The sequence below is a fragment of the Macaca nemestrina genome, chromosome 15 (assembly GCF_043159975.1).
Source record: "Macaca nemestrina isolate mMacNem1 chromosome 15, mMacNem.hap1, whole genome shotgun sequence".
Lineage (NCBI taxonomy): Eukaryota > Metazoa > Chordata > Mammalia > Primates > Cercopithecidae > Macaca > Macaca nemestrina.
This window is the reverse complement of record NC_092139.1, coordinates 110,979,566-111,001,687: the sequence shown is the minus strand read 5'-3', so window position 1 is coordinate 111,001,687 and position 22,122 is coordinate 110,979,566. Positions and strand designations below refer to the sequence as shown.

Below are 22,122 nucleotides of genomic sequence, written 5' to 3'. Positions count from 1 at the left end.
CGTGAGGCAAGGCTGGTGTAAAGTTAGCTCTGAGGCATTCGCTCTAGTCCTTGAAGTCACTTGCATTCCAGGAAATTCCAGATCTCAAGCTGGGTTGGGGGCTGAGGCTTGGCTTAACCAACCAGCCTCCGTGGCTCCAGAGGACTGCAGGGCTCTGAACCAAGCTGTCATCCATCCAGAGCCCAGGACCCACTCCAGAGCCAGGGCCAGAGGAGCTTTTCTCCATCCTTCTGTCCGTCTCACCAGAGCTTGAGCTCAGACATCTCTGTGTATAAGCCATAGACTCTCCAGTACTTGAAGGCTTGACCCTTGGGGGTCTGTGAGATGCACAGATGACTATGTGGAGGGAACAAGGGCCCCGGAGCCTGCATCCCCCTCGAGTTGCCTCAGACAGGCCTCCTTCCTCATTAGAGTCACTTTTGGGGAACAGCCTGTCTCCAGGAGCCTGGAGCTCAAAAAGAACAGCCTTCTCCCCAGCTGCACCCCTGCCCACTCTGAAACAGGAATCTCCTGGGTCCTAGAAAGGCACATGACGTCCAGCCCGAAATGGGCTCCACCTGGATCTCTCCCCATCGCCTGAGATCTGCGCGGAGCTGCAGCCTCCCGGAATCGCTGGCTTCCCTGCGTTCCTTCCTGGCCGTTGAGACAAGCCGTTGAGAGATGAAAGTTGAGCCCTCATCCAGGGTGTCAGCTCCACCCCGGAGAAGAGTCACTCCTGAGGAGAAGGGGCTGGAGGGCTTCGTGCTGGAAGCCCAGTTGTGTTTCTGGAAGCATTTTTCAGGTCCCTGAAATTTCCCCCCAGAAGTCAGCTCCCTCCTCTGGATGGTCCTCAGCTCCCTATGGAAGGAGGAGCAGCCACTTAGAGCCTCTGGTTACAGAGGACAGCATCTGAGGCACTGAGCAGACACCTGTCCCCATACCAAGCCATTTTCTTGACATCCTCCTCACCCGCTGTGGAGACGGCACGTGTCCAAGGTTGAGGCACCCCGTCACTCAGGACAGGTGGGCAGGAAGGCCCTGCGTCGGTCTCTGTGAAGGAGATGAGCTGAGAAGTCAGTTCTGAAATGTTTGAGATCCTTCTCTGGGAGTTGCCACCAACTGACCTCCCTCTGGTACCAGCTGTGCTCAGGGGTCAACCTAATAGAACAGAATTTATTCAAACTCTCAGGATTTGGGGTTTTTGCCCCTCTAATCATACTTGGTCTGGGATTTATTTTTGCATATTTGATCACTAGGGTTTTGCATAATAAATTAGAGTGTAGCTTGAATTCTGGACAGATGGTTAAAGTATCCAAGAACACGCCCCATACTGAGGTCCTCGTGCACATTTGCGTTCAGGGGATGGGCGTGCAGCTGTCTCGCCAGCATCACCAGGCAGGGGCCCTACAACCCCTGGGGAGCACCTGGGTCACCTTGCTCCCCTCTAGAGATCCCTCTCACCCTGGAGACAGACCATGTGTGCAAATAAACTTGAATTTGTAGTTTTATCTACTTCAGACTCCTTTTTGTTCTGCCCCCTTTTCAGCCAACCCAGATTGCTGATGTGAAACATGTTGAGATTCTGGGCTGAAAGGCACCAGATCCTCCAGGCCACAGCCATTGAAAACAGTGGAACGTGGTTATTATTTAGGTGATTTTCAAAACGGTACCTTAGATGACATTAATTTGCATGAGTCTGTCTGTTCAGACATTGCCGAGCTCCCGGAGGATTAGGGCTTTGAGGGGATAGAGTTTGAGATGGCCCCTGGGACTCTGAGAGGGGACGTCCGTGGAGACATCCACACGCCCCAAGACAGACAGAGGAAGGAAAGCTCTGCCAGAACTAAGGAAATGAGCGTCACCTGGAACCACGGGCCGCCATGTCGCTCCCCCGACAGCTTGACAAGTACGTCCTGGCATTGACAAACATTTGCCCCATCGAGACAGGCTGTAAAGGGTCCTGCAGCCTGGGAAGGATGAAGCTGTCTTCATCTACCGCCATCTGAGCGCATCAGCTCTGTGCCTGCTCTGATCAAAGCCTAGACAACCCCAAGTCCATTCTGTCCCACCCCAGTTCAGCTCTAGGCAGTGAGTGACTCCAGGCCTGGTCCCTGGAGGGGCTGAAGTGCAGGGAAACGCGCACCCGTTGCCCGGCGAGCCTCATGACCCTACCCACTGATGCTCTTAGGCCTCAGTTTCCCCAAACCCCGAAGGAAGCAGCCAACACCGACAAACTAATCGTTTTTGTTGTTCTGTTTATACACACGTGTGTACACTTTGGGCCTAACTAGTAACCTGTAACTATGGAAACGGAGGCTGCCAGCACAGCTGTGAGGACACAGACACAGGCCCCATGTGTGGCTGCCACCAGAAGTACGCCCTCCACTCAGACGGTCGCACGTGCATCGGTAAGTAGGCACCTCTGCCGCACGCCACCCTTGCACCCCCCGCCCCCACCCCCCATGCGTGCACCAGCAGGGCCAGCACCCTGCCACATCCGGGTTCCCTGGAAGGAAGCTCCAGGGAAATAAGGAAAGGCAAGCCCATGGCAATGGTGGGGATGGCCGGCCCCCCTGGGGAAGCTTTCTGGGGAGGCTTCTCTGGGCCCGCAGCCCCCAGGACTAGGCTCTTCTGCTTCGTGTTCCCTGGCGACGCCTGACGTGGGTTCCCTAGCAGCGGGGGTTCCGCACGTCCTCGTCCTGGAAGTGAGGGGTGGCCCCAGGCAGGGGGTGTGGGTGTGTGGGGAGAAGGGAGGTGTACACACCTAAGACCTTCTGTTCAGAAACCCAGGTGTTTCCTCCCCTGGTACGGAAAACAGCCAGATTCAGGTAACTGCACACAGCCACGTTAGTCGTGGGAGCTGCCCACGGCCGTCTGGAAAACCGAGAGGTTTCCTCAGAACTCTGCTTTCAGTGGTCACTGACTAAACTCCAGGGGAGGTGGACAGTGTGGGCCCTGCGTGGGTGTGGCGTTTTCACTGCTGGTCTCTCCGAGCTGCCGGGCCCCTGCTGGCCTTTCTCCCCAACCTGAAGTCCGCTCTTCCCGCCGCTGCCCCAGCCCGTCTCTCACCTGTCACATGGAGTCTTGATCTGAGTCTCCGTCACCTCCTTCCTCCTGGTCCCTAGTTCCAAGAGGAAGCTTGAATATTTGTGATTATTTCATGCCATAATCACTAGTAGGTTTTTTTCTCCCATTTAAAAATAACAGCAAATTTTTTAACTGAGAAAGGGTGGAGTTTCAGAGTTGGTGCCAGAGTTCAACCCTCCCTGTGCTGGCAAACTTTAGAAACCCAACACAAGTCAGTTATTTTTTTAGGCCCCATTTCTTATTGTCAATCTGGAAGATACTTCTTGAGGGAGACTCAGGGGACAGGAAAGGATTGGTCGGCAGACAGAAGCCCATGAGGCCAGGGTGTGCCCCCCCGCCCTGTCCCCCAGGACGCTACTCCCTTGGGTCTCAGGGAGCAGGGCCTGGGCGGGTGCCAGGCTGTCACCTCTGTAGTCCGGGGCTGTCATCACGGGTTCTGCTGCCTGCGGTGGCTCTCCCTTCCTCTGTGTGGTCTCTTCTTTCAGACAACCATTTTATATTTCATTTTTATCTCATTTATCTTGCTTTTCTGGTGATGGTCCCTGATTGCCTGTCTTGTCTGATAACTGACGTTCATTAATTATTTTCAGAGCCAAAAGCCAAACCAAACCAACCAACCAATTGAAAAAGAATTAAAAGCCAAACCCGGTCTCAAACCAGTGTCTCTATTGCAGCCTGATCCCATCTAGAACCTCCTCTCCTCCTGCCTCTCTCCCTCCACTGTCCGGCCTGGGACTCTCCCAGGCCACCCAGCCTCCCTCCTGTCTCGTCTGCTCGAGGTCTCCCGCAGGGTTTGCTACCTCTGCTGGAGCCGACTCTGCGGCCACAGGGGCAGTGCAAAGAGCTGCCGGGCCAGACACACCCAGCCTTTGTCTAACACATCTTGTCTCGTCCACCGAATCATCCTTTCTTCCTTTTTTATTTTTCGATGTCTACTGCATGTGAAGGCCCCTGCTTGGATCTCCTTTCTAAAGTAACTTCCCCCGCCCCACCTTCCCTCCCCTCTCGTTAGAAACCACCTTCCTTACCCGGCCCCTGCTGCTGCTACTTCCACTCCTGGCCAGGAAGAGATGCCTTCACCTGCCTTCGCCCACTGTTCATCCGTGTCCCCCTTGGGAACGAATGTCTCCACACATTTCCCTCTGAGCAAAGAAAATCAACCCAGCTAACCTCACCTGCCCCTCCACAGGAAGCCTCTTGGCATAGCCAGGATGCTCCCTGGCCCACTCGGGGCCGCTTGTCCCCTGCATGCTCCTAAAATAAGCGATCCCTCTTTGCATCCCCTTGTTGAGCACTTGAATGTTTAGCCCTAGTCCTCTATAGACAAGCAGGCAACCAGCGCTGCCCAAATCGATCCCGTGGTTTTTCTGTCTATTCTATTGGATCCATTGTGTGTGTGTGTGTGTGTGTGTGTGTGTGTGTGTGTGTGTATCTCCTATGTTTTGTTCTTAATTTTGCATGAGTGTTGACACCCCTTCACATCCCTGTGACAGAGCCTCTGCTGTCTCAGTGCATCCATCACCGGACCTTGTGGCCCTGTCCCCTTGTCCTGTGCCTTGTCCTGTGCCTGCCTCTCCAGCCTGAGCCACGGGGGTCTGTAATCACTTGTGTCTCCGTAAAGCACCATAAAGCACCATGGTGGTGCTTCTCTGCTTCTGTGGCTCTCTGCAGACAGGTCCTGTCTGCCCTGACCTCAGCCTCCTCCTCTGTCTGCTTGCCCATGGGCCCTGAGTCCCCTCTGTGTCCCAGGTCACTTTGTGGTCATTCCTCCTTTCCTGCACGTCCCCCCGCCCCCGCCCTCGCTGCCTCTCTGCTTTGCCCTGAACACCCCGACCTTGGAGGTTCCTGGGATTAGCCCCTCGGCGAGGCTGCCGAGCTGGCCGGCATGCGGTGTTGGCTTTGCGTGCACCACGCCGAGAGGCTGACTGTCTTGGGCCGCGGGAAGTGGGCTGTCATTAACCACTGGCTCCGTGTTTGTCCCTTACTTGTGTTTTAGAGAAGGATGAGGCTGCAATTGAGCGCTCTCAGTTCAATGCCACGTCAGTAGCTGATGTGGACAAGCGGGTGAAACGGCGGCTACTCATGGGTAACACTTTTCTTCCACTTCCTTTGTCGTACTTGCACGTGTGTGTGTGTACACGTGTGTGTGCACGTGTGTGTGTACACGTGTGTGTGCACGTGTGTGTGCACGTGTGTGTGTACACGTGTGTGTGCGCGCGTGTGTGTACGTGTGTGCGTGCGTGTGTTCGCGTATGTGTGCATGTGTGTGCGCGTGTGTATGTGCGCCTGTGTGCATGTGTGCATGTGTGTGCAAGTGTGTGTCTCGGGTGTGCACTGGCATGTGGACATGGGTGTGTGTGTGCTGTGTGTGCGTGTGACGTGTGTGTGTGGGGGCATATGTCTGTGTTGTGGGGTGTGCCCACGTGTGTGCAGTCCCGCGTGTCGTGTGAGTGCGGGGGGCTCCACTCCAGGTGTGAACTCACTTTTTCCTTTTTAAAGTTTTTACCCACCATCAAACACGTTTGTTCTTTGTTTGTATGTTTGTAGCAAAGAGCCCAGGGCTAGCATCCACTGGCCTGTGCGTGTAAGGAGACCTGTGCCATAAAGCTCCCCCACTTGCGTAAACACCCACGTACACAGTTAGGATTCCCAGGGTCAGCAAAGCAGCACTGAGACTCAGCCGCAAAAGAGGGCATTTGAGTAGACGGGTCTGGGCAGAAGAGTCCTTACCCATCTCCTCTCCTGGGAGGGAACCTACCAGCCAGGACCTCCAGGACCTCTCAGGGAAAAAGCCACCTGCTGCTTAGGGTGTCTTGGGAAGCCTGCTGGCAGGGCTGATCAGGGACCGATGTGAGGAGAAAGAGAAGGAAGAGGAAATATCACTGCTCTTGGACAGAGCTCAGTGTGTGCACAGTGGAAAGCAGACTTCCTCATCTACTCGTTCTTCTCTATCAGTCAGTTCTGCTGTTCTGCTGGCCTCCGGGCTTCGCCAGCTGCCCAGGACCTCCTGAGCATAGCTGTGGTCGCCTAGGGTTGTCACGACCTTCTTAATGGCTCTCAGATAGCTCACACCAGTGTTTGCAGTGATGGAGTCAGGGATTGCAGTCTCCATTTCTCTGAAGAAGAGACTAAGGTTCGCTGGGGTGCCCTGGCTTGCCCAAGGTCACACACTACCCTGCAGGGCTGAGCTCTACGCAGAAGTCCTGACCGTGTGGGCTGTCTCAAGCATCAGGGTTGCAGGGCCATGTGAAGGTCAGAGCCTGAAGGTCCCAGAGAGGTGGCTTTGTTTCATGGCCCCCTTGTGGACCTCAGGGGGACCTAGGCATCTAGAGAGGAAGCAGGAGGGAGGTCTGGGGGCCACAGGGGATATGGCCTTGTGTGCTGCTGAGAAGGCTTCAGGCCTGCTCACTCCTTAGGGGCTTCAAGGCGCTCATGGGTCTGGCTGATGGTGCTCTATGAACCCTAAGTCCATGCTGGACAGGACAGGTGCAGCCCTCTTTCTCAGATGAAAAGAGTAAGGACCAGAGAGGTCAGAGCATTGACCTCTGGTCACACAGGCAGACAGGGCAAGCTCAGGCTGGAAGCTAGTTCTCTGCAAATTCTCTGGACGGGTCTGTCTTGTTGACTTGGACAGTCCAGGTTGGCCTGGGAAGAGCCGGAGATGGCAGATTGGGTTGGCTTTGAGCCTCCAGCCTCAGCCACAGCCAACAGGTATGACCACTGCCGTCCAGGCAGGCATGAGTCAGTGCTATGAACTTTCTGGAAGGGTGGCTGGGGGCAGGTGGAGGGAGCCCCAGAGATGTCACTGTTCTGAGGCCACTCTCAGGTCTCAGGGGGCCCAGGGCCCTCGGTCTTACTTACTAGGAGAAGCAGGCAGTACCTTCTGAGGCCAGAGCTCCACAGCCAGGCAGGACCAGGAGCTGGGGCCCCTCAGGTGCCCCGCAACCTTCCCAGCAAGAGGATGGGTGGTGGAAGAGGGCCGCGCTGGGTTGGCATCCTGTAAATGGGTAATGCAGGGTGGGGAGGAGGGCCTCTGTGCTTGCATTCAAAAATGGGAGTCAGTGGATAAAGGCCCAGAACCAGACCCTGGTGCGGGGTCAGGAGGTGAGGACGGAGGCCCTGAGAATGCAGGTAGCCTCAGCCTGGGTTTGGAAGACTGACTGAAGGAACAGATCAAGCAGATCTCTGTGCCAGGCATCTGGGTGGGGACCCTCCCCCGCACCCCCACCTCTGTGATGATCAGAATCCTCCCGTGCCGCCCCTTAGAGCGTGTCCTGCCCCAGACGGAAGAGATTTCTCCTCCGGTTTCCTCCAGCACAAAGCAAAGGGAGAGCCAACAGCCAAGGCCTCACCTCTGAACTAGGAACCAGACTCGGGCTTCTGAGGAGGGTCAGTGTGGGGGCCTCAAGTCTAGAGCACCAGTGAGCCCCTCTCTCACAAGCTCATCACTCTTAGCACCATCTCCTCTAAGAACAGACTGTGGGGTAAAGACACAGGATCCTGCTGGACTTCAGGCCCTAACCAGTAGCTCCTGATGAGGTGTGGCTGCCCCCACGTTGTATTAATAGAGGCACGGTATGGAAGGTAAGGGAGGTGACCGTTCCCATCCTGCCCCATGCTGTATTAATGGAGGTAAGGTATGGAGAGTAAGGGAGGTGACCGTTCCCGTCCTGCCCCATGCTGGTCAGGCGCACCGGGGCATCACGTTCAGAGCCAGTCGCTACGTGGGGAGAGCAGCCGAGATGGTGAGGGGCTCAGAACTGGGTCATCCTCATCTGTTCACGCTGCCAGGATTGCTGACCTGTGGGAGAGATTACAGGCAGTTCGTCCCAGTAGATCCTGGGCCTGTGGGCAGCCTGAGCCCCTTTTGGGGTTCCGGGAGGGGAGAAGGGTAGGACAGGCACAGGCAGAAGGAGCCAGTGATAGATGAGAAAAGTGAGACACCGAGGAGTTTCACGGTGAGGTCAGATCCTGGACCACGTGGCTCCAGAGTCTGTGCCCTTGACTGCAGCACTGGCCAGCTTCCCATGAGAGCGGCTAGATGCTCAGACCCCCGGCCCCTGGCGGAAGCTTCAAGCCAAAGTGACCATCTCTTAGAAACCACGGAGGGGAGGACACTGCGGCTCAGAGGGGCTAAGGGCTCCAGCCATGCAGCTGGGCAGGACCGAGCCGGGATTCTGGCTCCAGTGAGGGAGGGGGGTGCCCTCAGTGGGAGGCGCAGTTGTTGTAAGTCTAGAGTGTGGCCGGAGAGAGAGAATACCTCCAGCACGGCGGCCTGGGCCACTGGATTCTCAGCTGCGCCCGGCAGTTGTTCTTTGTCATAATCACCCCAGTCCCTGAGCACAGGTGAAGAACAGAGTAACTATGTTTACTTTAAAGAGGCCCCAAAATGTGGGACCAATTGTAGACTCTCATTTCAATCAGTTAAAATTGTTGGATTTGCAGGTTAAAGTGATAAATTTCAATTATCTAGGAGACTTTCATGAAACATCTGGGTACCCAGCAAAGGGTGCATCATGGGAGCTTACCTCAGGCCCCCGGGACGCTGCTTGTGGCAAGGTTGTTGGGGTGCGGTGCGCCACACTGGTCAGCTCCAGGTCCTCAGTCAAGCCCGTCTCCCTGGAGCATGCTCAGGATAGGTGCAGTATTCCGCTCCACTTGCCGCTGCCAACAGATTCCCGCAATCTCAGTTGCTTAAGACAATGCAGGTTTATTATCTTCTGTAGGTCAGACATTTGACCTGGGTCTCACTGGGCTAAATTCAAGATGTCAGCAGGGCTGCTTCCTTCTGGAGGCCCCAGGGGCGAATCCCCTTCCTTGCCTTTCCAGCTTCTAGAGTTGCCCACGTTCCTTGTCCCGCGGCCCCTCCTCCACCTTCAGAGCCAGCAACCTGACCCACCCCAGTCCTCACCGCTGTTTCTGACCCACCTCTGCCACCTCCCTCGGTTACTCTCAAGGACCCCCGTGATCACGCTGGGCCCCTCCAGATAATCCAGGATAATTTCCCGTCTCGTGGTCCTTGCACATCTGCAGAGTCCCTGCTGCCAGGTGGGGTCACAGTTTCTGGGGATTAGGATGTGGGCATTTTAAGGGGGCATTATTCTGCCTAAAACAGATGGTTCTGCTTGGGCTGAAGGAACCCTCTGTTAGGGCAGAGCCCACTCCTGCCCTCTTCACTGGCTGAGGCCCAGGACCACGAGCCTCCTCTGAAACCAGTCCTGAGGGTGTGGGATGCACCCCACCCCCCTCATGGAAGCTCCACTGGCTGCCCCGGCTGTGGGCACCCACTGTCCCTCAGGCAGCCTTGGGGGTGTATCTTCAGCCCATTCCCTCTGCCCCAGCTCTCCGGCCTCACCTCTGTAGTTTGCAAGGGACTTTCCGGGCAGCTGTCCAGTGAGTGACCCCACAGCCCTGGGAGGCAGCTGTCCCCACTTCACAGATGAAGACCCTGAGGCCCTGAGAAGAGAGGCCAGATAGCCAGGGAGCAAAGCCTGGGCCTAGGTCCCAGCCCCATGGACTCCCAAGTCCAGGGCCCCAAGTTAGGAGCGGAACAGGCCTGAGGGACACGGCTCTGCAGGCCCAGCAGCAGTTCTGGCTGTGATATTCCTCCTGTGGGCACGACATCAGCAGAACTCACAGCCAGCCCATTCCAGGGGTCCCACCACAACCAGGAGAGCCGCAGGGCCTGAGCTGCAGGCCAGGGGGCCCAATCTGAGTTGACACTCAGCCCGATCTCTCTCTGGGCCTTGCACTCTGCCGCGTGTTTACCTGAACCCCACAGCCACCCTGAGAGCAGTGCGAGTGTTTTAGAGATGAGGACATGGGAGCACAGAAAGGCAGCTGGGAACTCCTGCCCCCGCACCCCTGCGGCTGCTCCTCCCTGGCTCCCTGAACTGCTCCACCTCGTCCGATATAGGCCCAACCTTTTCTGCCTCCTGTCTGGATCTGGCCAGGAGTGGGTGCTTGGCGATGCTTATGGAGGTCAGAGCAAAGAGGAACACTGCCCAAGAAGCAGTGCCTGGCCTGAGGGGACCTTGGGCTCCAGCGGGGACAGGGCCCCCCTGAGCCTTCCCTGTCCCTCTGTACCGTTAGAGCCATCTTCATCAGTGTTCCCCAGGCCAGTGCCAGACAGAGCCTGGGAGCAGTCGCAGCATCCGTGACTCCCTTAAACAGCAGACACTGCCTGGGCATCTCCCAGGAAACAGGCCCAGACCTGCAGGAGCCCCCAGGCATCCCGAGGAGAGGGAAGAGGTTTGGTCTTGGAGTGAGGCCTGGGTACCAGTTCTGTCCACTCCCTGAAAGCTGTGCTTGCTCAGGCGAGTTTTTTAACTTCCCTCAGCCTGTTTCCTCAGCTGTAAAATGGCGATCGTGATGGTGTGTACTTCCTGTAGATTTGAGGATGAAAGGAGCCACTACATAGCAGGTGCTTAGAGCGGCACCAGGCACGTAGGAAGCACTCACTGTGCGTCACCTGTGTGACGCAGTTGGGGCACGGAGGGCAAAGCACCAGAAAGGGAAGCCGCCAGGGACGGATCTGCAGGTGAGCAGGCGGGGCTGGGTGGAGTCCCAGGCTTCCCCTGGCTTTTCTCCACCCTTCTGCCCCTAGACCTGTCTCCCCAGCCATCCCGACATCCCTGTCCTGCCCACCCCCAGCCAAGCCCTCTGGGCCGCGTGGCCGCACTCAGCGCCCACTGTCCTGCTAGCAGGGGGAGAAGGGAGGAGCTTTCCCTCTGGAGCTCACGGGGCTACAGATGGCCATGACCTGCTTCACTCTGCCAGGCTCAAAGGAGCTGGAAGTGAGAGAAAGGTTGGAAGGGCCCAGCACACAGGCCAGAGCCTGGTAAAGGGCTGTTTATCCTGAGAAAAGCAGGCAGAGAGGCCGGAGAACCGGGAGGCCAGGGAAGACCGAGGATAGTGGAGGCCACTGTGGAAATGGTGGCTGACACAAGGGGCACACACTGTGTCCCACACTGTCCCCAGCCTCATTTAACTGTACAGCCACCCTGAGCGGCCTGGCCAATGTCACTTCTCATACGGACATATGCATTCCTGCTTCTCCCCACTAGCTCCCCTGCACCCCGTGTGCACCTCCTCTTCTGCAGCTCCCATCTCCAGGCTCCTGGGTGTCCCTGATTTCACCAATCTATGTCCCTGCCCCCACCCCGCACATTCACCCACTCCTGGAAGCCACCTCTGTCTGTTCCTCTGGCCCTGCACGCTCAGCCTTTCCTGGACTCCCTGCCTCCATGGGTCACACCCTCATCTCTCTACCCAGGTGCCATCTTGGGTGGTTCTACCTGGCAAAGGCTGCCTTTTGCTCGTCCAAACCTCACTGGACCTTCCTCCTCTCCCCTGTCCCACCACTCACCCTTCCTCCACCAGCACCCCCTGACTGGAGGCAGAAGCTAGGTCTTTGCCAGCTTGGCGCCCCCCTCAGGGCACAGCACAGGGCCTTGCCCAGAGCAAGAGGATGGGTGAGGCTAGTTGGCTCAGCACATGAATGATGGCTTCCTGGAGGAGGTGCCGGGGGATGGATGGGGCCTCAGTGCCCAGGCGGCTGGTATCCAGCTCAGAGAGAAGGCGGGCCCGGGAGCGTGGACGTGCTTGGAAGTGGGAAGGGGCTCAGGCAGGTCTGAGTGCTGGTGAGGGAGGTGATGACACGGGGCAGCTGCCCAGGACCAGTGCTCAGCAGGTGACCTGGCTGAAGGAAAGTGGGGGCAAGCCCCTCTCAAGTCGTGGCCTCCCTGCCCACTGAGCTGCAGGGACTGGGCTCCTGTTACAGAAGGATCAGGTGGTCAAGCTATGCCTCAGTCACTGGACTGGCTCCAAGTGTGGCTGGTGTCTGGTCAGCTGGGGCCCCCAGCCAGGTTGAGTCCTGAGCCCTGCCCTCAGTTGAGTCCCTCACTGTCTCGCATGCACAGCCGGGGCTGGTAGCGGGAGATAGGTGATGGCGACTCAGCTGTGCTGAGGGCTGGAGGGTAGGTGGAGTCGCAGGACCAGGCAGGGCTTAGTAGAGAAAAGATGAGGGCTCAGGGCATTGCCTGGCCTGGATGGGAGGTTGAGGCTTAGAGAGGATGTGGCCCACCCAAGGCCACCTTGTGCGTTGGGCCCTGGCATTCTTGGGTGGCCCTACCCTTCGCCCCCCAGCTTCCTTCCCACTGTACTCCATCCCAATGGAGGTGGGGCACACTTGACCCCCATCTGCTCCTTTTGGCCCTCAACTCTCATCTAATGTTTAAATACCCAAGAGCACATCTCACTGCCTGCCCTGGTTCCTCTCTCCTGGATTCTGGCCCAGCCTTCCTGTCTCCCTGTGAGGCCACAGCCAGAGCCCTCTTTGCTTTGGCACAAATCTGAACAGGCTCCAGCCCTGCCTTAACCCTCCCTAGGTTTCTTGGCCGCTGGTCTAAGTGGGCCCCAAAGCCCCAAAGCCCTTTGAGATGCAACCTCAGTGCCCTCTGTGATCTCCTGCCATTTTTGCTAATCCAGTCCTGACCCCCGTGGCCCCCTGGCCCTGCAGGCCGACATGGTAATACCGATGTCCACTGGAGCTGTAAATGGAAGGCTCCCGAGAACAGGGCACCCTCTTCACCTGCATTCTCAGGAGGAGCCCATGTGTAAAAACAGGCCCACCCGACCAGGTCCCTCTGCCACCCTGCCCGCTGGCTTCCTCTCACCCCACCTGCCTGGGGGGCAACGGCCTGCTCCTCCTGCTGGCCCTCCCCATCCAAGCTGCCCTTGCCTCTCTCTAGCTGGATCCAGCTAAGGGTGGGCCAGGTGTTGGCTGCAGGCCAAGGTTAGCCCTGACTTGACTGAGGAGTAGCAGGCAGCTCCCAGCAGCCCGCAGCTTCCTGAGGCCAGATTTCCTGGTCTGACCCAAGGAAGGTGGGTGGTTTCAGGTTGCTCACCAGGCTGTGTCATTGCTTTAAGGACCATGCATTTTGTTCTAAGAGCAGAGAAATCCGTGGTTGGAGCTTCACTCCAGTCAAGCACACGGTGACTCCTTTCTGGTTATCCTGAACCAGATTCTAGAGTCAGACCCAGATTCAGTCCTGGCTTCCCCAGTGACCAACTCCGCCAGCACCCCAGGGCCAGCTCACATCTGAGCTTCAGTTTCTCATTTACAAAGATGGCTTCTAGTCTCTGGAGAAGCTTAGCTGAGGCACTAGACAGGCTGCTCCTGGCCCCGTGTGTGGCCCGTAGCAGGCGCTCAGCCGCTTTCCATCCTTTCCTTCTTCGCCATCACTGGCCATGAGCATGTCACTAGGGCACTCTGGAATGCCAGAGAGAAACAAAACCTTGACGGCAAGTCCCAGACAGTGAGACAAGAAGCCCAGAGCCAGCCTGGCGTTGGTCAGTTCATAGTGGTGGACCGACAGGAGCCCTGGAGACCCGGCAGGATTGACAGCGCCTGGTGCCTGTAACCCGGACCCCTCCAGGCGGCCCGCACAGCTCCCAGGCTGAAGCTCTGGAGAGGGAGAGGGAGAGAGCATGGACACAGGCTCCAGGTGCCAGCTACCCCCTGTCCCGCCCCAATCCCCGTGAAGTCACGGCGGGGGAGGGTGGGGGTAGGGAGTGCACCACTGCTGGAGGCCCACCTGGAAGCAGAGGTTTGTACTCAGACACTGGGCACTGCCTCCTTCTGCCCCAGGTTGTTGTTTAATCTGTCCTCAGCCACGTCTCCAGGGCAGCTCGCAGAAACCCGGAGCAAGGCTTCCCTCTGTTGAGCAGCCTCCAGGCTGGGCTCTTTGTATACCAGACATGTTCAATGTTCCCAGCAACCTGCAAGGTTTAGTGTTACAGATAAGGAAACCAAAGCTCAGGTGAAAGCAGCTCATCCGGTTCCCTCTACCCCACACCCCTCCCCCTCCAGGGGCAGGCAGGTGATAGCTCTGCCTCCCCAGGCTTTGCACAGGGCCCGGCATGAGCATGCTCAGTGAGTGTCAGCTGTTGGTTTTCAGGTCCCCAAGCCTCCCTGGGCACACACAGCTGGAGGGGCCGCCTGGTGCACAGGAAGAGCACTGGCCCAGCTGCTTTCCAGCTGCATGCCCTCACCAGCTCCTTCCCCCTGCCGCATCTCAATCCCCCAAACCTCCTGGGGCACGGCTGTGATGCCTCCTGTGGATGGGCCCCAGGGAGCCCACCCACAGGGGAGCCCCCTTGTCTGCCCTAAGCACCCTTCACTGAGGAGCCAGGGTAGAGGCAGGAAGTGAAGGAGGCAGGGCAGGAGGAGACTGGCCACTGGAGGCCCTGCTCCTGCCACCTGCTTTAATACGAAACGTCCCTGTCCTCCAAGGGGCACTTGGGACTCCTCAAGAAACGAGACCTCTCCTGAGGTCGGCTTGTCTCGCTCCTGGGTGGGCATCTTCTATGCACCTGGTGCCACCAGCCCTCAGGCCTCCCTGCAGCCCTCCCTGCAGGGCACTGTCCCTCCATCCCGGTGGCTTCTGCTTTCTGAGCAGATGCAGGAACCCCCACCCACCCACTAGTCATGAGAGAAGGTGGCTTGCCACACTCCTAGCGCATCCCGGAATTGGGGCCCCGCCTGCTGCCTTGGAAGACAGTGCCACTGACAATAATTTGCCTCGCAAATTATTCCCCAAGCAGCGCAGCTCTCAGGTAGACGGTGGCCCTGAGGATGGCGCAGGCCTGTGGACCTTTTATTTCAGAAGGGCCAGGCTAAGGTTAGCAGAGGGCCAAAATGGGCCTCAGAGTCACGGGGCTATATGCTAAAAAGGCAGAGTCCAGGAGACCCCAGACTGTTCCAGAGGCCTGGGTGGCCCTTAGGGATCACGGGCGTTGGGGCCCCGCAGCCTTGGACGAGAGCAGTGCTGGCTCTGGAGGAGTCTGCCAGGGGCCACCTGTCGCACGTTCTCCTTGAGAGCCGCTTCCTTGTCAGGGCTGCAGCCCTGGCCTCCGCAGTCACCCTGCGTCCAGCCACACTGAGCCCCACCCCACCCACGCCACCACCTGCATGCGCTGTCACCAGCGTGTCCCCAGGCAGCCCTGGGGCAGACCCAGCCGGCACCCCCTCAGCAGACAGCTCAGGATTGACCATGTGCCCAGTGGAGGTAGAGGCAGGCGGGGAGGCGTGGTCAGGACCAGGCGTGGCCCTCTGCCGACGGGGTCAAGTCCCCTCCACCACTCCCTGCTGACTGTCAGAGGCGCAAGGGAGGCCACATTTGTGGTGCCCAGCACAGCGCTGGCCATAAGCCTGCTGCACAATGCTAGTGACGGGCCACAGGGCCTCCCTGGAGTTCAGAGGGCCCCTCGGGAGATAGGCCAGCCAGGGAGATCAGGGCCACTGCGTCACGGGCTTGCCAGGGAGCATGGCATGGCTTTTATCCCAAAGCAATGGGAGCCATGGAGGGTTTCAGCAGCCAGCTGTGGGGAGAGGGTCAGAGGTCAGAGGTCCCCAGATCTGCCAGAAGGGCCGGCCAACGCCTCTTCACCGCAGCTTTGGTTGATTCTAGGGACGTAAGGGCAGGTGGGCCAGCTCTGACTGAGGAATCGGCAGGTTCTGGCGAGGACCCTGGGCTGCCCCCACCATCAGGGTAGGCCACTGAGGAGAAGGGAGGAAGAAGGGATGGCAGGGCCATTGTGGGACGCTGGGCCCATGCCAGACCCACCGGATCAGAGCCTCTGCCCTGGTGAAAAGCACCTCAGCGATGTTCAGGCGGGACACAGGGAAACCCGGGGCCTAGGGAGAGGAGGATCCTTTGCCCACAGTCCCCCGTGTGCTGGCACTGAGCCTGGCACCCACGCCCACCTCCCATCGTGCACCACAGAGTGCCCTCATGCCTTGTGCAGCGCAGCAACGCGCTGCCTCCTCCGCCAGGGGCACATTTGCGCTTCAGTCCTGCCCACCTCACCTCCCAGCTCATTCTCCCTTCCAGGCCCAACAGAGGGCAGGGTCCCAGTCCCCTGGCTTGGTTCTGTTCCTCATGGGGCCTCCAGAGTCCCTGCTCATTACTCTAGTCGTTGAGCACAACTCATTAGGCACCTCCGCCGTGCTGGTCGCCTTGGCACTGCCCTGCCTGGAGAGCGTGTGGTCAGTGGGAGAGGCCTCCACACACACAAGCAGCGCTGCCCTATGGGGCAGAAGCCCAGGGCCAGGCCCGGGACAGCTTTTGAGGAGGCAGGTGGGGCTTGCTGTGTCCTGAGGAACTGGTTATTCAAGGCCAAGGGGGGCGCCCTGTAGAACCCTGAGGAACTGTGCTGGGGTGTGGCAGGGCATGGGCTGGGAGGTGGGCAGTGTGAGAGGAAGGCACAGACCCGGGAGAGAAAGGCAAGGTCTGGGCCTTATTTTGTGCCCCCTGCCACTCCATAAGCTGTTGACACCGGGGGCATGTCACCTTCATCTCTGTAGCTCCCCTCTCCCGGCCACCTAGCACCGTGAAATTGACCCGCCTGTGAAGACCAGGGGCTGTGTCCAAGGCGCATCCTAGCAGGGCAGAGAAGTTCAGATAATAATCACTGAATGAATTAGCAACTGCCTGTGGGTGCTGAGTCTCCATAGGTGGAGCTTCCAAGAATGGCACCAAAAGTGAGTGTGTGGACCCAATCGCAGAGCAGCTTCCAGAGCACTGTCGCATCCACGGTTCTGCCCGGGCCTTGCAAGAACTGTGTGGTAAATATGGTCATCTCCATGTTACACATCCAGAAGCTGACTCTGAGAAGCCAAGGGACTTGCCCAGGGTCACAGCCAGCATATGGAACCCTGTCATTCTGCCCCTGTAGTGCCTGTTCCTTCTGTCCACCACACGGTGACCGAGACTGTCCTTTAAGGACTTTGTCCCAGACCTGGGGCAGTGTAAGCGGGCAGTGCCAACCCAAAGGCCAGCAGTGGCTGCAGCTGTCCCCAGGCATCCTTCTGTCCTCGCCCCTGCTTCGCTCTGTCAGAGCGCTGGCAGGCTGCATGCAGGGTCCAGTGGAGCACCTGGCCTGCCCTGCAGGGCCTGGCCCAAAGCAGGAGCTCCCCAGAGAGAGACCAAAGGTCAGACCTTTTAACTTGTCTGAGATTTTCCTCCCACACTTTCGAGCCCCAGCCAGCCCTGCACCTGACCTTCCTCCTCCTTGGCCACCCTCGCCCTACAGGGCGAGCGCTCCCCCAACCAGCTAGAGGAGGAAGCCAGGGCACCAGGGGGTGCAGACCTCACAGTGAGGATCCCATCAAAGTCCTGGTTCTCTGGCCTTGTCTGGCTTAATCACCAGCCTGGAGTGTTGCAGCCCAGGTTTCAAATACCAGCTCCTCCCAATAACTGTGTGACCTGAACACGGCCAGCTTCTAGGGTATGCGGCATGTGCGGTGGCCCAGGACCCCGCCCTTAGAAGGGCCCACATTGGTTTTGTGTTCTGTCTCTGTCTTGAAATTCTTAGGAATTTTTTAACAAGACCATTCCATTTTTATTTTGCACTGGGTTCCACAAATGATGTAGCTATTCCTGCCTGGACAGGCAAGGTAACTTCTCCATGCCTTTGGCGCCTGTCTGCTTTGGCACTTCTGTGTCCCCCGTGGGACTGCTGTGAGGCCTGCTGAGGTTCGTGGATGACAGGTGCCTTGTCCACTACGAAGGGCTGTATTGTTCCATGATCTCTCCAGGTGGGGAGAGAAAGCTTTTAGAAAGAGCTCTGCAGCTCTCATCTAGAGGCTGGGGACAGAGAGACAGGAGGGCTCCCAGGGTCCACAAGGAAGTTCTGTCTTCAGCTCCCTGGGACAAAGCTCTTGGAGGCCGCACTGCGTCGTCCTCCTCTTCCCAGTCCCAGGCGCCTGAGCCGCCCTCCACAAGTGTGTTTCGGGGTGGGGGAGATTCCTCATGGGGCCATGTCAGCCCTGAGAAGGGGCAGAGGCCAGGATGGGACCCAGAGAAGGCCCATGGGTGAGGAGGAGGAAGGCCCAGAGCCCACCCCCAGCCTCCCCACCAGGCAGAGATGCCACTGCTGCAGCCATCGGGCCTGTCTGCCGCTTGTATTTGGAGGGACCCTGTGGTAAAGGCGGCCTGGCCTGCTTTTGTACTGTCTCTGAGACAGCCGTGACCTAATACCAGGTCTGGGTGGCCTCTGGTCCTGGGCAGCAGGAGAGGTGAGGCTGTTTTCTGAGGCTCTCAGAGATGGGGGCTGGGGCGATGCCCAGGCTGGTTGCCATGGAAGGCAGAAGCCTCCTCAGCAGCAGCACCAGAGCCTCTGCTTGGAAACTCCCAGGGACACAGTGCTTGGCCCCACCAGGCCCGCCTGTCCTGTCATTGTAGACTTCAGTCCCCAGCCCCCACTTCAGCCCAAAGGACCTAGGTCAGTTTCATTGTTGCTCCCTCTACCCGTCCTGCATTTATAGTGAACATCTAAAAACCTCACAACGATATGGCTGAGGTGAACACCGCAGACATGGCCATCCCTGTGCTATAGAGGAGGGATGGAGGCCCAGGCAAGGAGCTGCAGCCTGCCCCAGGCCCCAAAGTCGGAAGAGGTGAGGTCGGGCGCAAGGCCAGACTGCTCCCTCCACGTGACCCTCCCTGCCTGCACAGAGCCTGACAGACAAAGTCCTGGGGACTGCTGGCTCCCAGTGCTCTTACGTGAGCCTGACGTGGGCACGTTTCTCTGCCTGCCCAGGATGAGGCAGTGGTCTAGAGGAGGGACGATGGGAGGCAGTGACAGTCACAGGAGGACAGCGGTGGCCTGGCCACAGTAAGAGCAGGGGCTAGAGCTGGGAAGTGCTGGGGAAGCAGCAGGCCCAGGCCCTGGGTCCCGGGGGATGGGAGGGTCTTCAGCTTGGGGCAGGTAGGGGTAGCATTCCTGCAGCCAGGGAGCACTGGGGGAGGAGCGGCTAGAGGAGGATGATGAAGAGTCCAGTGGCACGTGCTTGGTGGTAGGGCCCTGGCGCTGCCAGGTGGGTCACTGCCCACAAGGAGCCAAGGGTGCTAGACTCAGATGGAGCAGGTCCTCTCCAGCTCTGCCACTGAGGCTGCAGAGCCTTGGGCTGAGTTCCTGATGCTCTGTACCAGGTCCTCTTCAGGGAAGTGGAGGGCACAGGAGCCATCCGGCTGGGAGCCTGAGAGTGGGAGGCGGAGCAGGGCCCGGCTCATGGTGACCAGGTGGGAGACAGAGCAGGGCCCGGCCTGTGGTGACCACGTGGTCCCTGCCATGGATCGGGGTGGTCAGCACCCAAGAACAGGCCCTAAGGGACTAAGAGTCCCTTGTTTACATACCAGCCATAGACTGAGGCAACTCGGGAACTCAAGCTGCCTGGTCCAGAGAGCGGGTGACCTTTTAGGTTGAGCTTCCAAGTCCCATTAGGGACTTTAGGCAAGAGAAGAGCCTCAGGATTCTTGGAGTCTGTTTGGCCAGGTCCATTTCTCAGGGTCACTGCCCTCAGCGCCTGCACCACACCTCACCTCCCCCTCCGCAGAGACTCAGTGCCCTCAGCCCCGCGTTTTCAGCGCCTGTCTCCCCCTACCCTCTGCACCCTGCCATGTTCCCCCATCTCTCCAAGGCCTGAGCCTTAATTACCTCCACCTGGAAAACAGGCAGGTTTTCTGCCTGCCTCTCCAGAGAGGGACTCTCCCACAGGAAAGGCTGAGAAGGCAGGAGGAGAAGCATTGGCTCCTGGATTCGGGGGTGGGAGGCAGGAGGGGGAGCCCATTGGCTCCTGGATTCAGGGGTGGGAGGCAGGAGGGGAGCCCATTGGTTCCTGTATTCGGGGGGTGGGAGGCAGGAGGGGAGCCCATTGGTTCCTGGATTCGGGGGGTGGGAGGCAGGAGGGGAGCCCATTGGTTCCTGGACTCGGGGGTGGGAGGCAGGAGTTCCCTCTCTGGTTGTCAGCCCAGGGAGGAAACTAACAAGTCAGGCGCATGTAAGCGGGTTGATTTGACCCTCACCTCCACCCTGGAAGAGAAGGCTCGTCCTTATTTCCAGGTGTGAGTGCGGAGGTGCAGCCCCAAGGGGTGGCCGCCTGAGTGGCTCTGTGAGTGACAACCAGGACTCATTTGCTGGCCTGCCCACCTCCACTGTCCCAGTAGATGGCCTAGAGGGCATAAGCCGGCCAAGTGCCAGTCATACCACCTGCATGAGCCTAAGGGAGGGTGACGCCTTCCCTCACGTGTCCGGGGCATCAGGGAGGCTCCTTGCGGAGGTGGGCTCTGAGTCAGGCCTTGAAGGATGAACAGGAGGGAGGCGTCCAAGCCCTGGGACCACCACACTGCCATGGCAGGAGGTGGGAGAGCAAAAGACTGGTTCATAGAAACCACCCATGCCCAGCTGAGGTCCAGGATTTGAGGAGACACACAAAGGATGAGCCAGGAATAGTGTCAGAGTCAAGGCCACCTGCCTTCCACTGGCAGCCGCAGCTCATCCTACGGTGGTGACGGCTCAGCCATGAGCATGAGGAGGACGCCCACCACTGCAGCCCTGCAGAATCTCAGATGCACACTCACACACACACACACAGCAGAATGTGCGGTTTCCCTCTCCCGCTGCACACCCCTACGAGGTGAAGTTCAAAAGAAAGGCCCCATGCATTTCATTTAATTAGCACCAAGGAGTCCTGACAGCTGACAGTATATATTCATTTATTCCCCCCAACCTGCAGAAATGCAGACCCTACAGCACAGGAACAGAGTATACCCATTAGGGACACCCTTCAGGGAGAAGGCACACCAGGTCCAGGAGTCCAGGTGATGCCGAGGTGAAGGCAGGCAGGGGAATCCAGGTTATGACCGATGGGCGTCCATTGACTGTCCGCCTCCCAGCAGCAAGGAGAAGAGGGAAGCCCATGCAGCCACAGTTTCCACAAGATAAAGCCTGCCAGATGCTCGGGAAGAAACCCAGGTGGCAGAGACCCGAGGGCCGGGCGAGCCCCCGGCACCCTGGTGTGCCAGCTCTGTGAGCCCCTCCTCCAGGCCTGGGGGGGATCACTCACGGCATGACAGCTTCAGTGACCTCAGTTATGCCTGAGCCACTCTAGCCCCTTTGAATTTTGCAAAAAAAAAAAAAAAAAAAAAAGGCACTAGACAAGCTTCAAGTGGACACAAACCAGATGCCTTTGGAATATCACTCAGTGAGAACAGATGTTGGGCTGAAAGCCTCAAGGTGATGGATGATGTGTAGGTCCTCAGAACCTCCCCTTCGGGTCCCTGGCCGGGGCCACAAGCCACTCTGTTCTGAGATGCATTTGGGGGCCCCAGTCACCTCTAAGTAACCTCCAGCCTGGACTTGGAGTCTGAGTCCAGGCAGGTCAAAGTTTTAGGAATCCAGCCCTGGGCAGTTAAATATAGCCAGGCCAGTCTGGCCCCAGATAATAGTTTTAACCCTGTTGGCAGCAGCCTCTACGTAAGCACAGCCCTCTGTAGTTTACAGACTCATCCCTCATCACATGCAACCCCTCAGGAACGGTGTCATTCCCCCATTTCACAGATGGGGAGCTTGAGGCTCAGAAAGGCAGCACAGCTTCCCTGGAGCCCCACAGCCAGAGAGTATATCAGAGCCAGAGCTTGAACCCAGGTCTCCTGTCTCAGAAGATCTCTCCACAGAAGGGGAAAGTCAGTGGCTTCTGCCCAAGGAGACTGAGGTGTCTGTCTCTTTCCCTCCCCAGAGACGTGTGCAGTCAATAACGGAGGCTGCGACCGGACGTGCAAGGACACAGCCACCGGCGTGCGATGCAGCTGCCCCGTTGGATTCACGCTGCAGCCAGACGGGAAGACGTGCAAAGGTCAGCATGTGGAGCGGTGTGGGCGCCCCTGCCCGTACTGGCCTGGCCAGGAGCCTCCGTGTGCTTGCACAGCCGGGCCCAGGGCTGGGCTGGATGGGGGCCACGTGTGGCTGCGGGAAACGACACATGGCAATCATTTGCGTTGCTGTTGGAGAGGCCAGGAAGAGGGAGGGCTGGCCAGCAGCAGAGTCCCTAGCAGGGTTCGAGAGAACGCAGGTCTTACGGCACATCAGCAGGTTCCTGGGCCAAAATGGCACTGATGTCCGAGAATTTGGCTGCACACTGGGTTAAACGGTTAAGCCAGCGTCTCTACCGTGGGGCTCCCTGGGCCCTCAGTGATATCGTGGCTTCCCAAG

The 22,122-nt window shown here is 58.3% G+C and overlaps 1 protein-coding gene across 5 annotated transcripts in view; it reads left to right on the top strand.

Annotated features, from left to right (window-relative positions):
- LOC105464322 (signal peptide, CUB domain and EGF like domain containing 1) overlaps nucleotides 1-22,122 on the top strand; it is a 148,291-nt gene that overhangs the window by 83,950 nt on the left and 42,219 nt on the right. For 3 of the 5 annotated variants that reach the window (XM_011712109.2, XM_011712111.2, XM_071080697.1), the window contains 3 exons: nucleotides 2,271-2,387; nucleotides 5,063-5,152; nucleotides 21,650-21,766. In XM_011712109.2, the coding sequence (XP_011710411.2) occupies nucleotides 2,271-2,387; nucleotides 5,063-5,152; nucleotides 21,650-21,766 (324 nt within the window). The remainder of the gene's footprint in view (nucleotides 1-2,270; nucleotides 2,388-5,062; nucleotides 5,153-21,649; nucleotides 21,767-22,122) is intronic. The other 2 variants (XM_011712110.2, XM_071080698.1) reach the window with 2 other exon arrangements.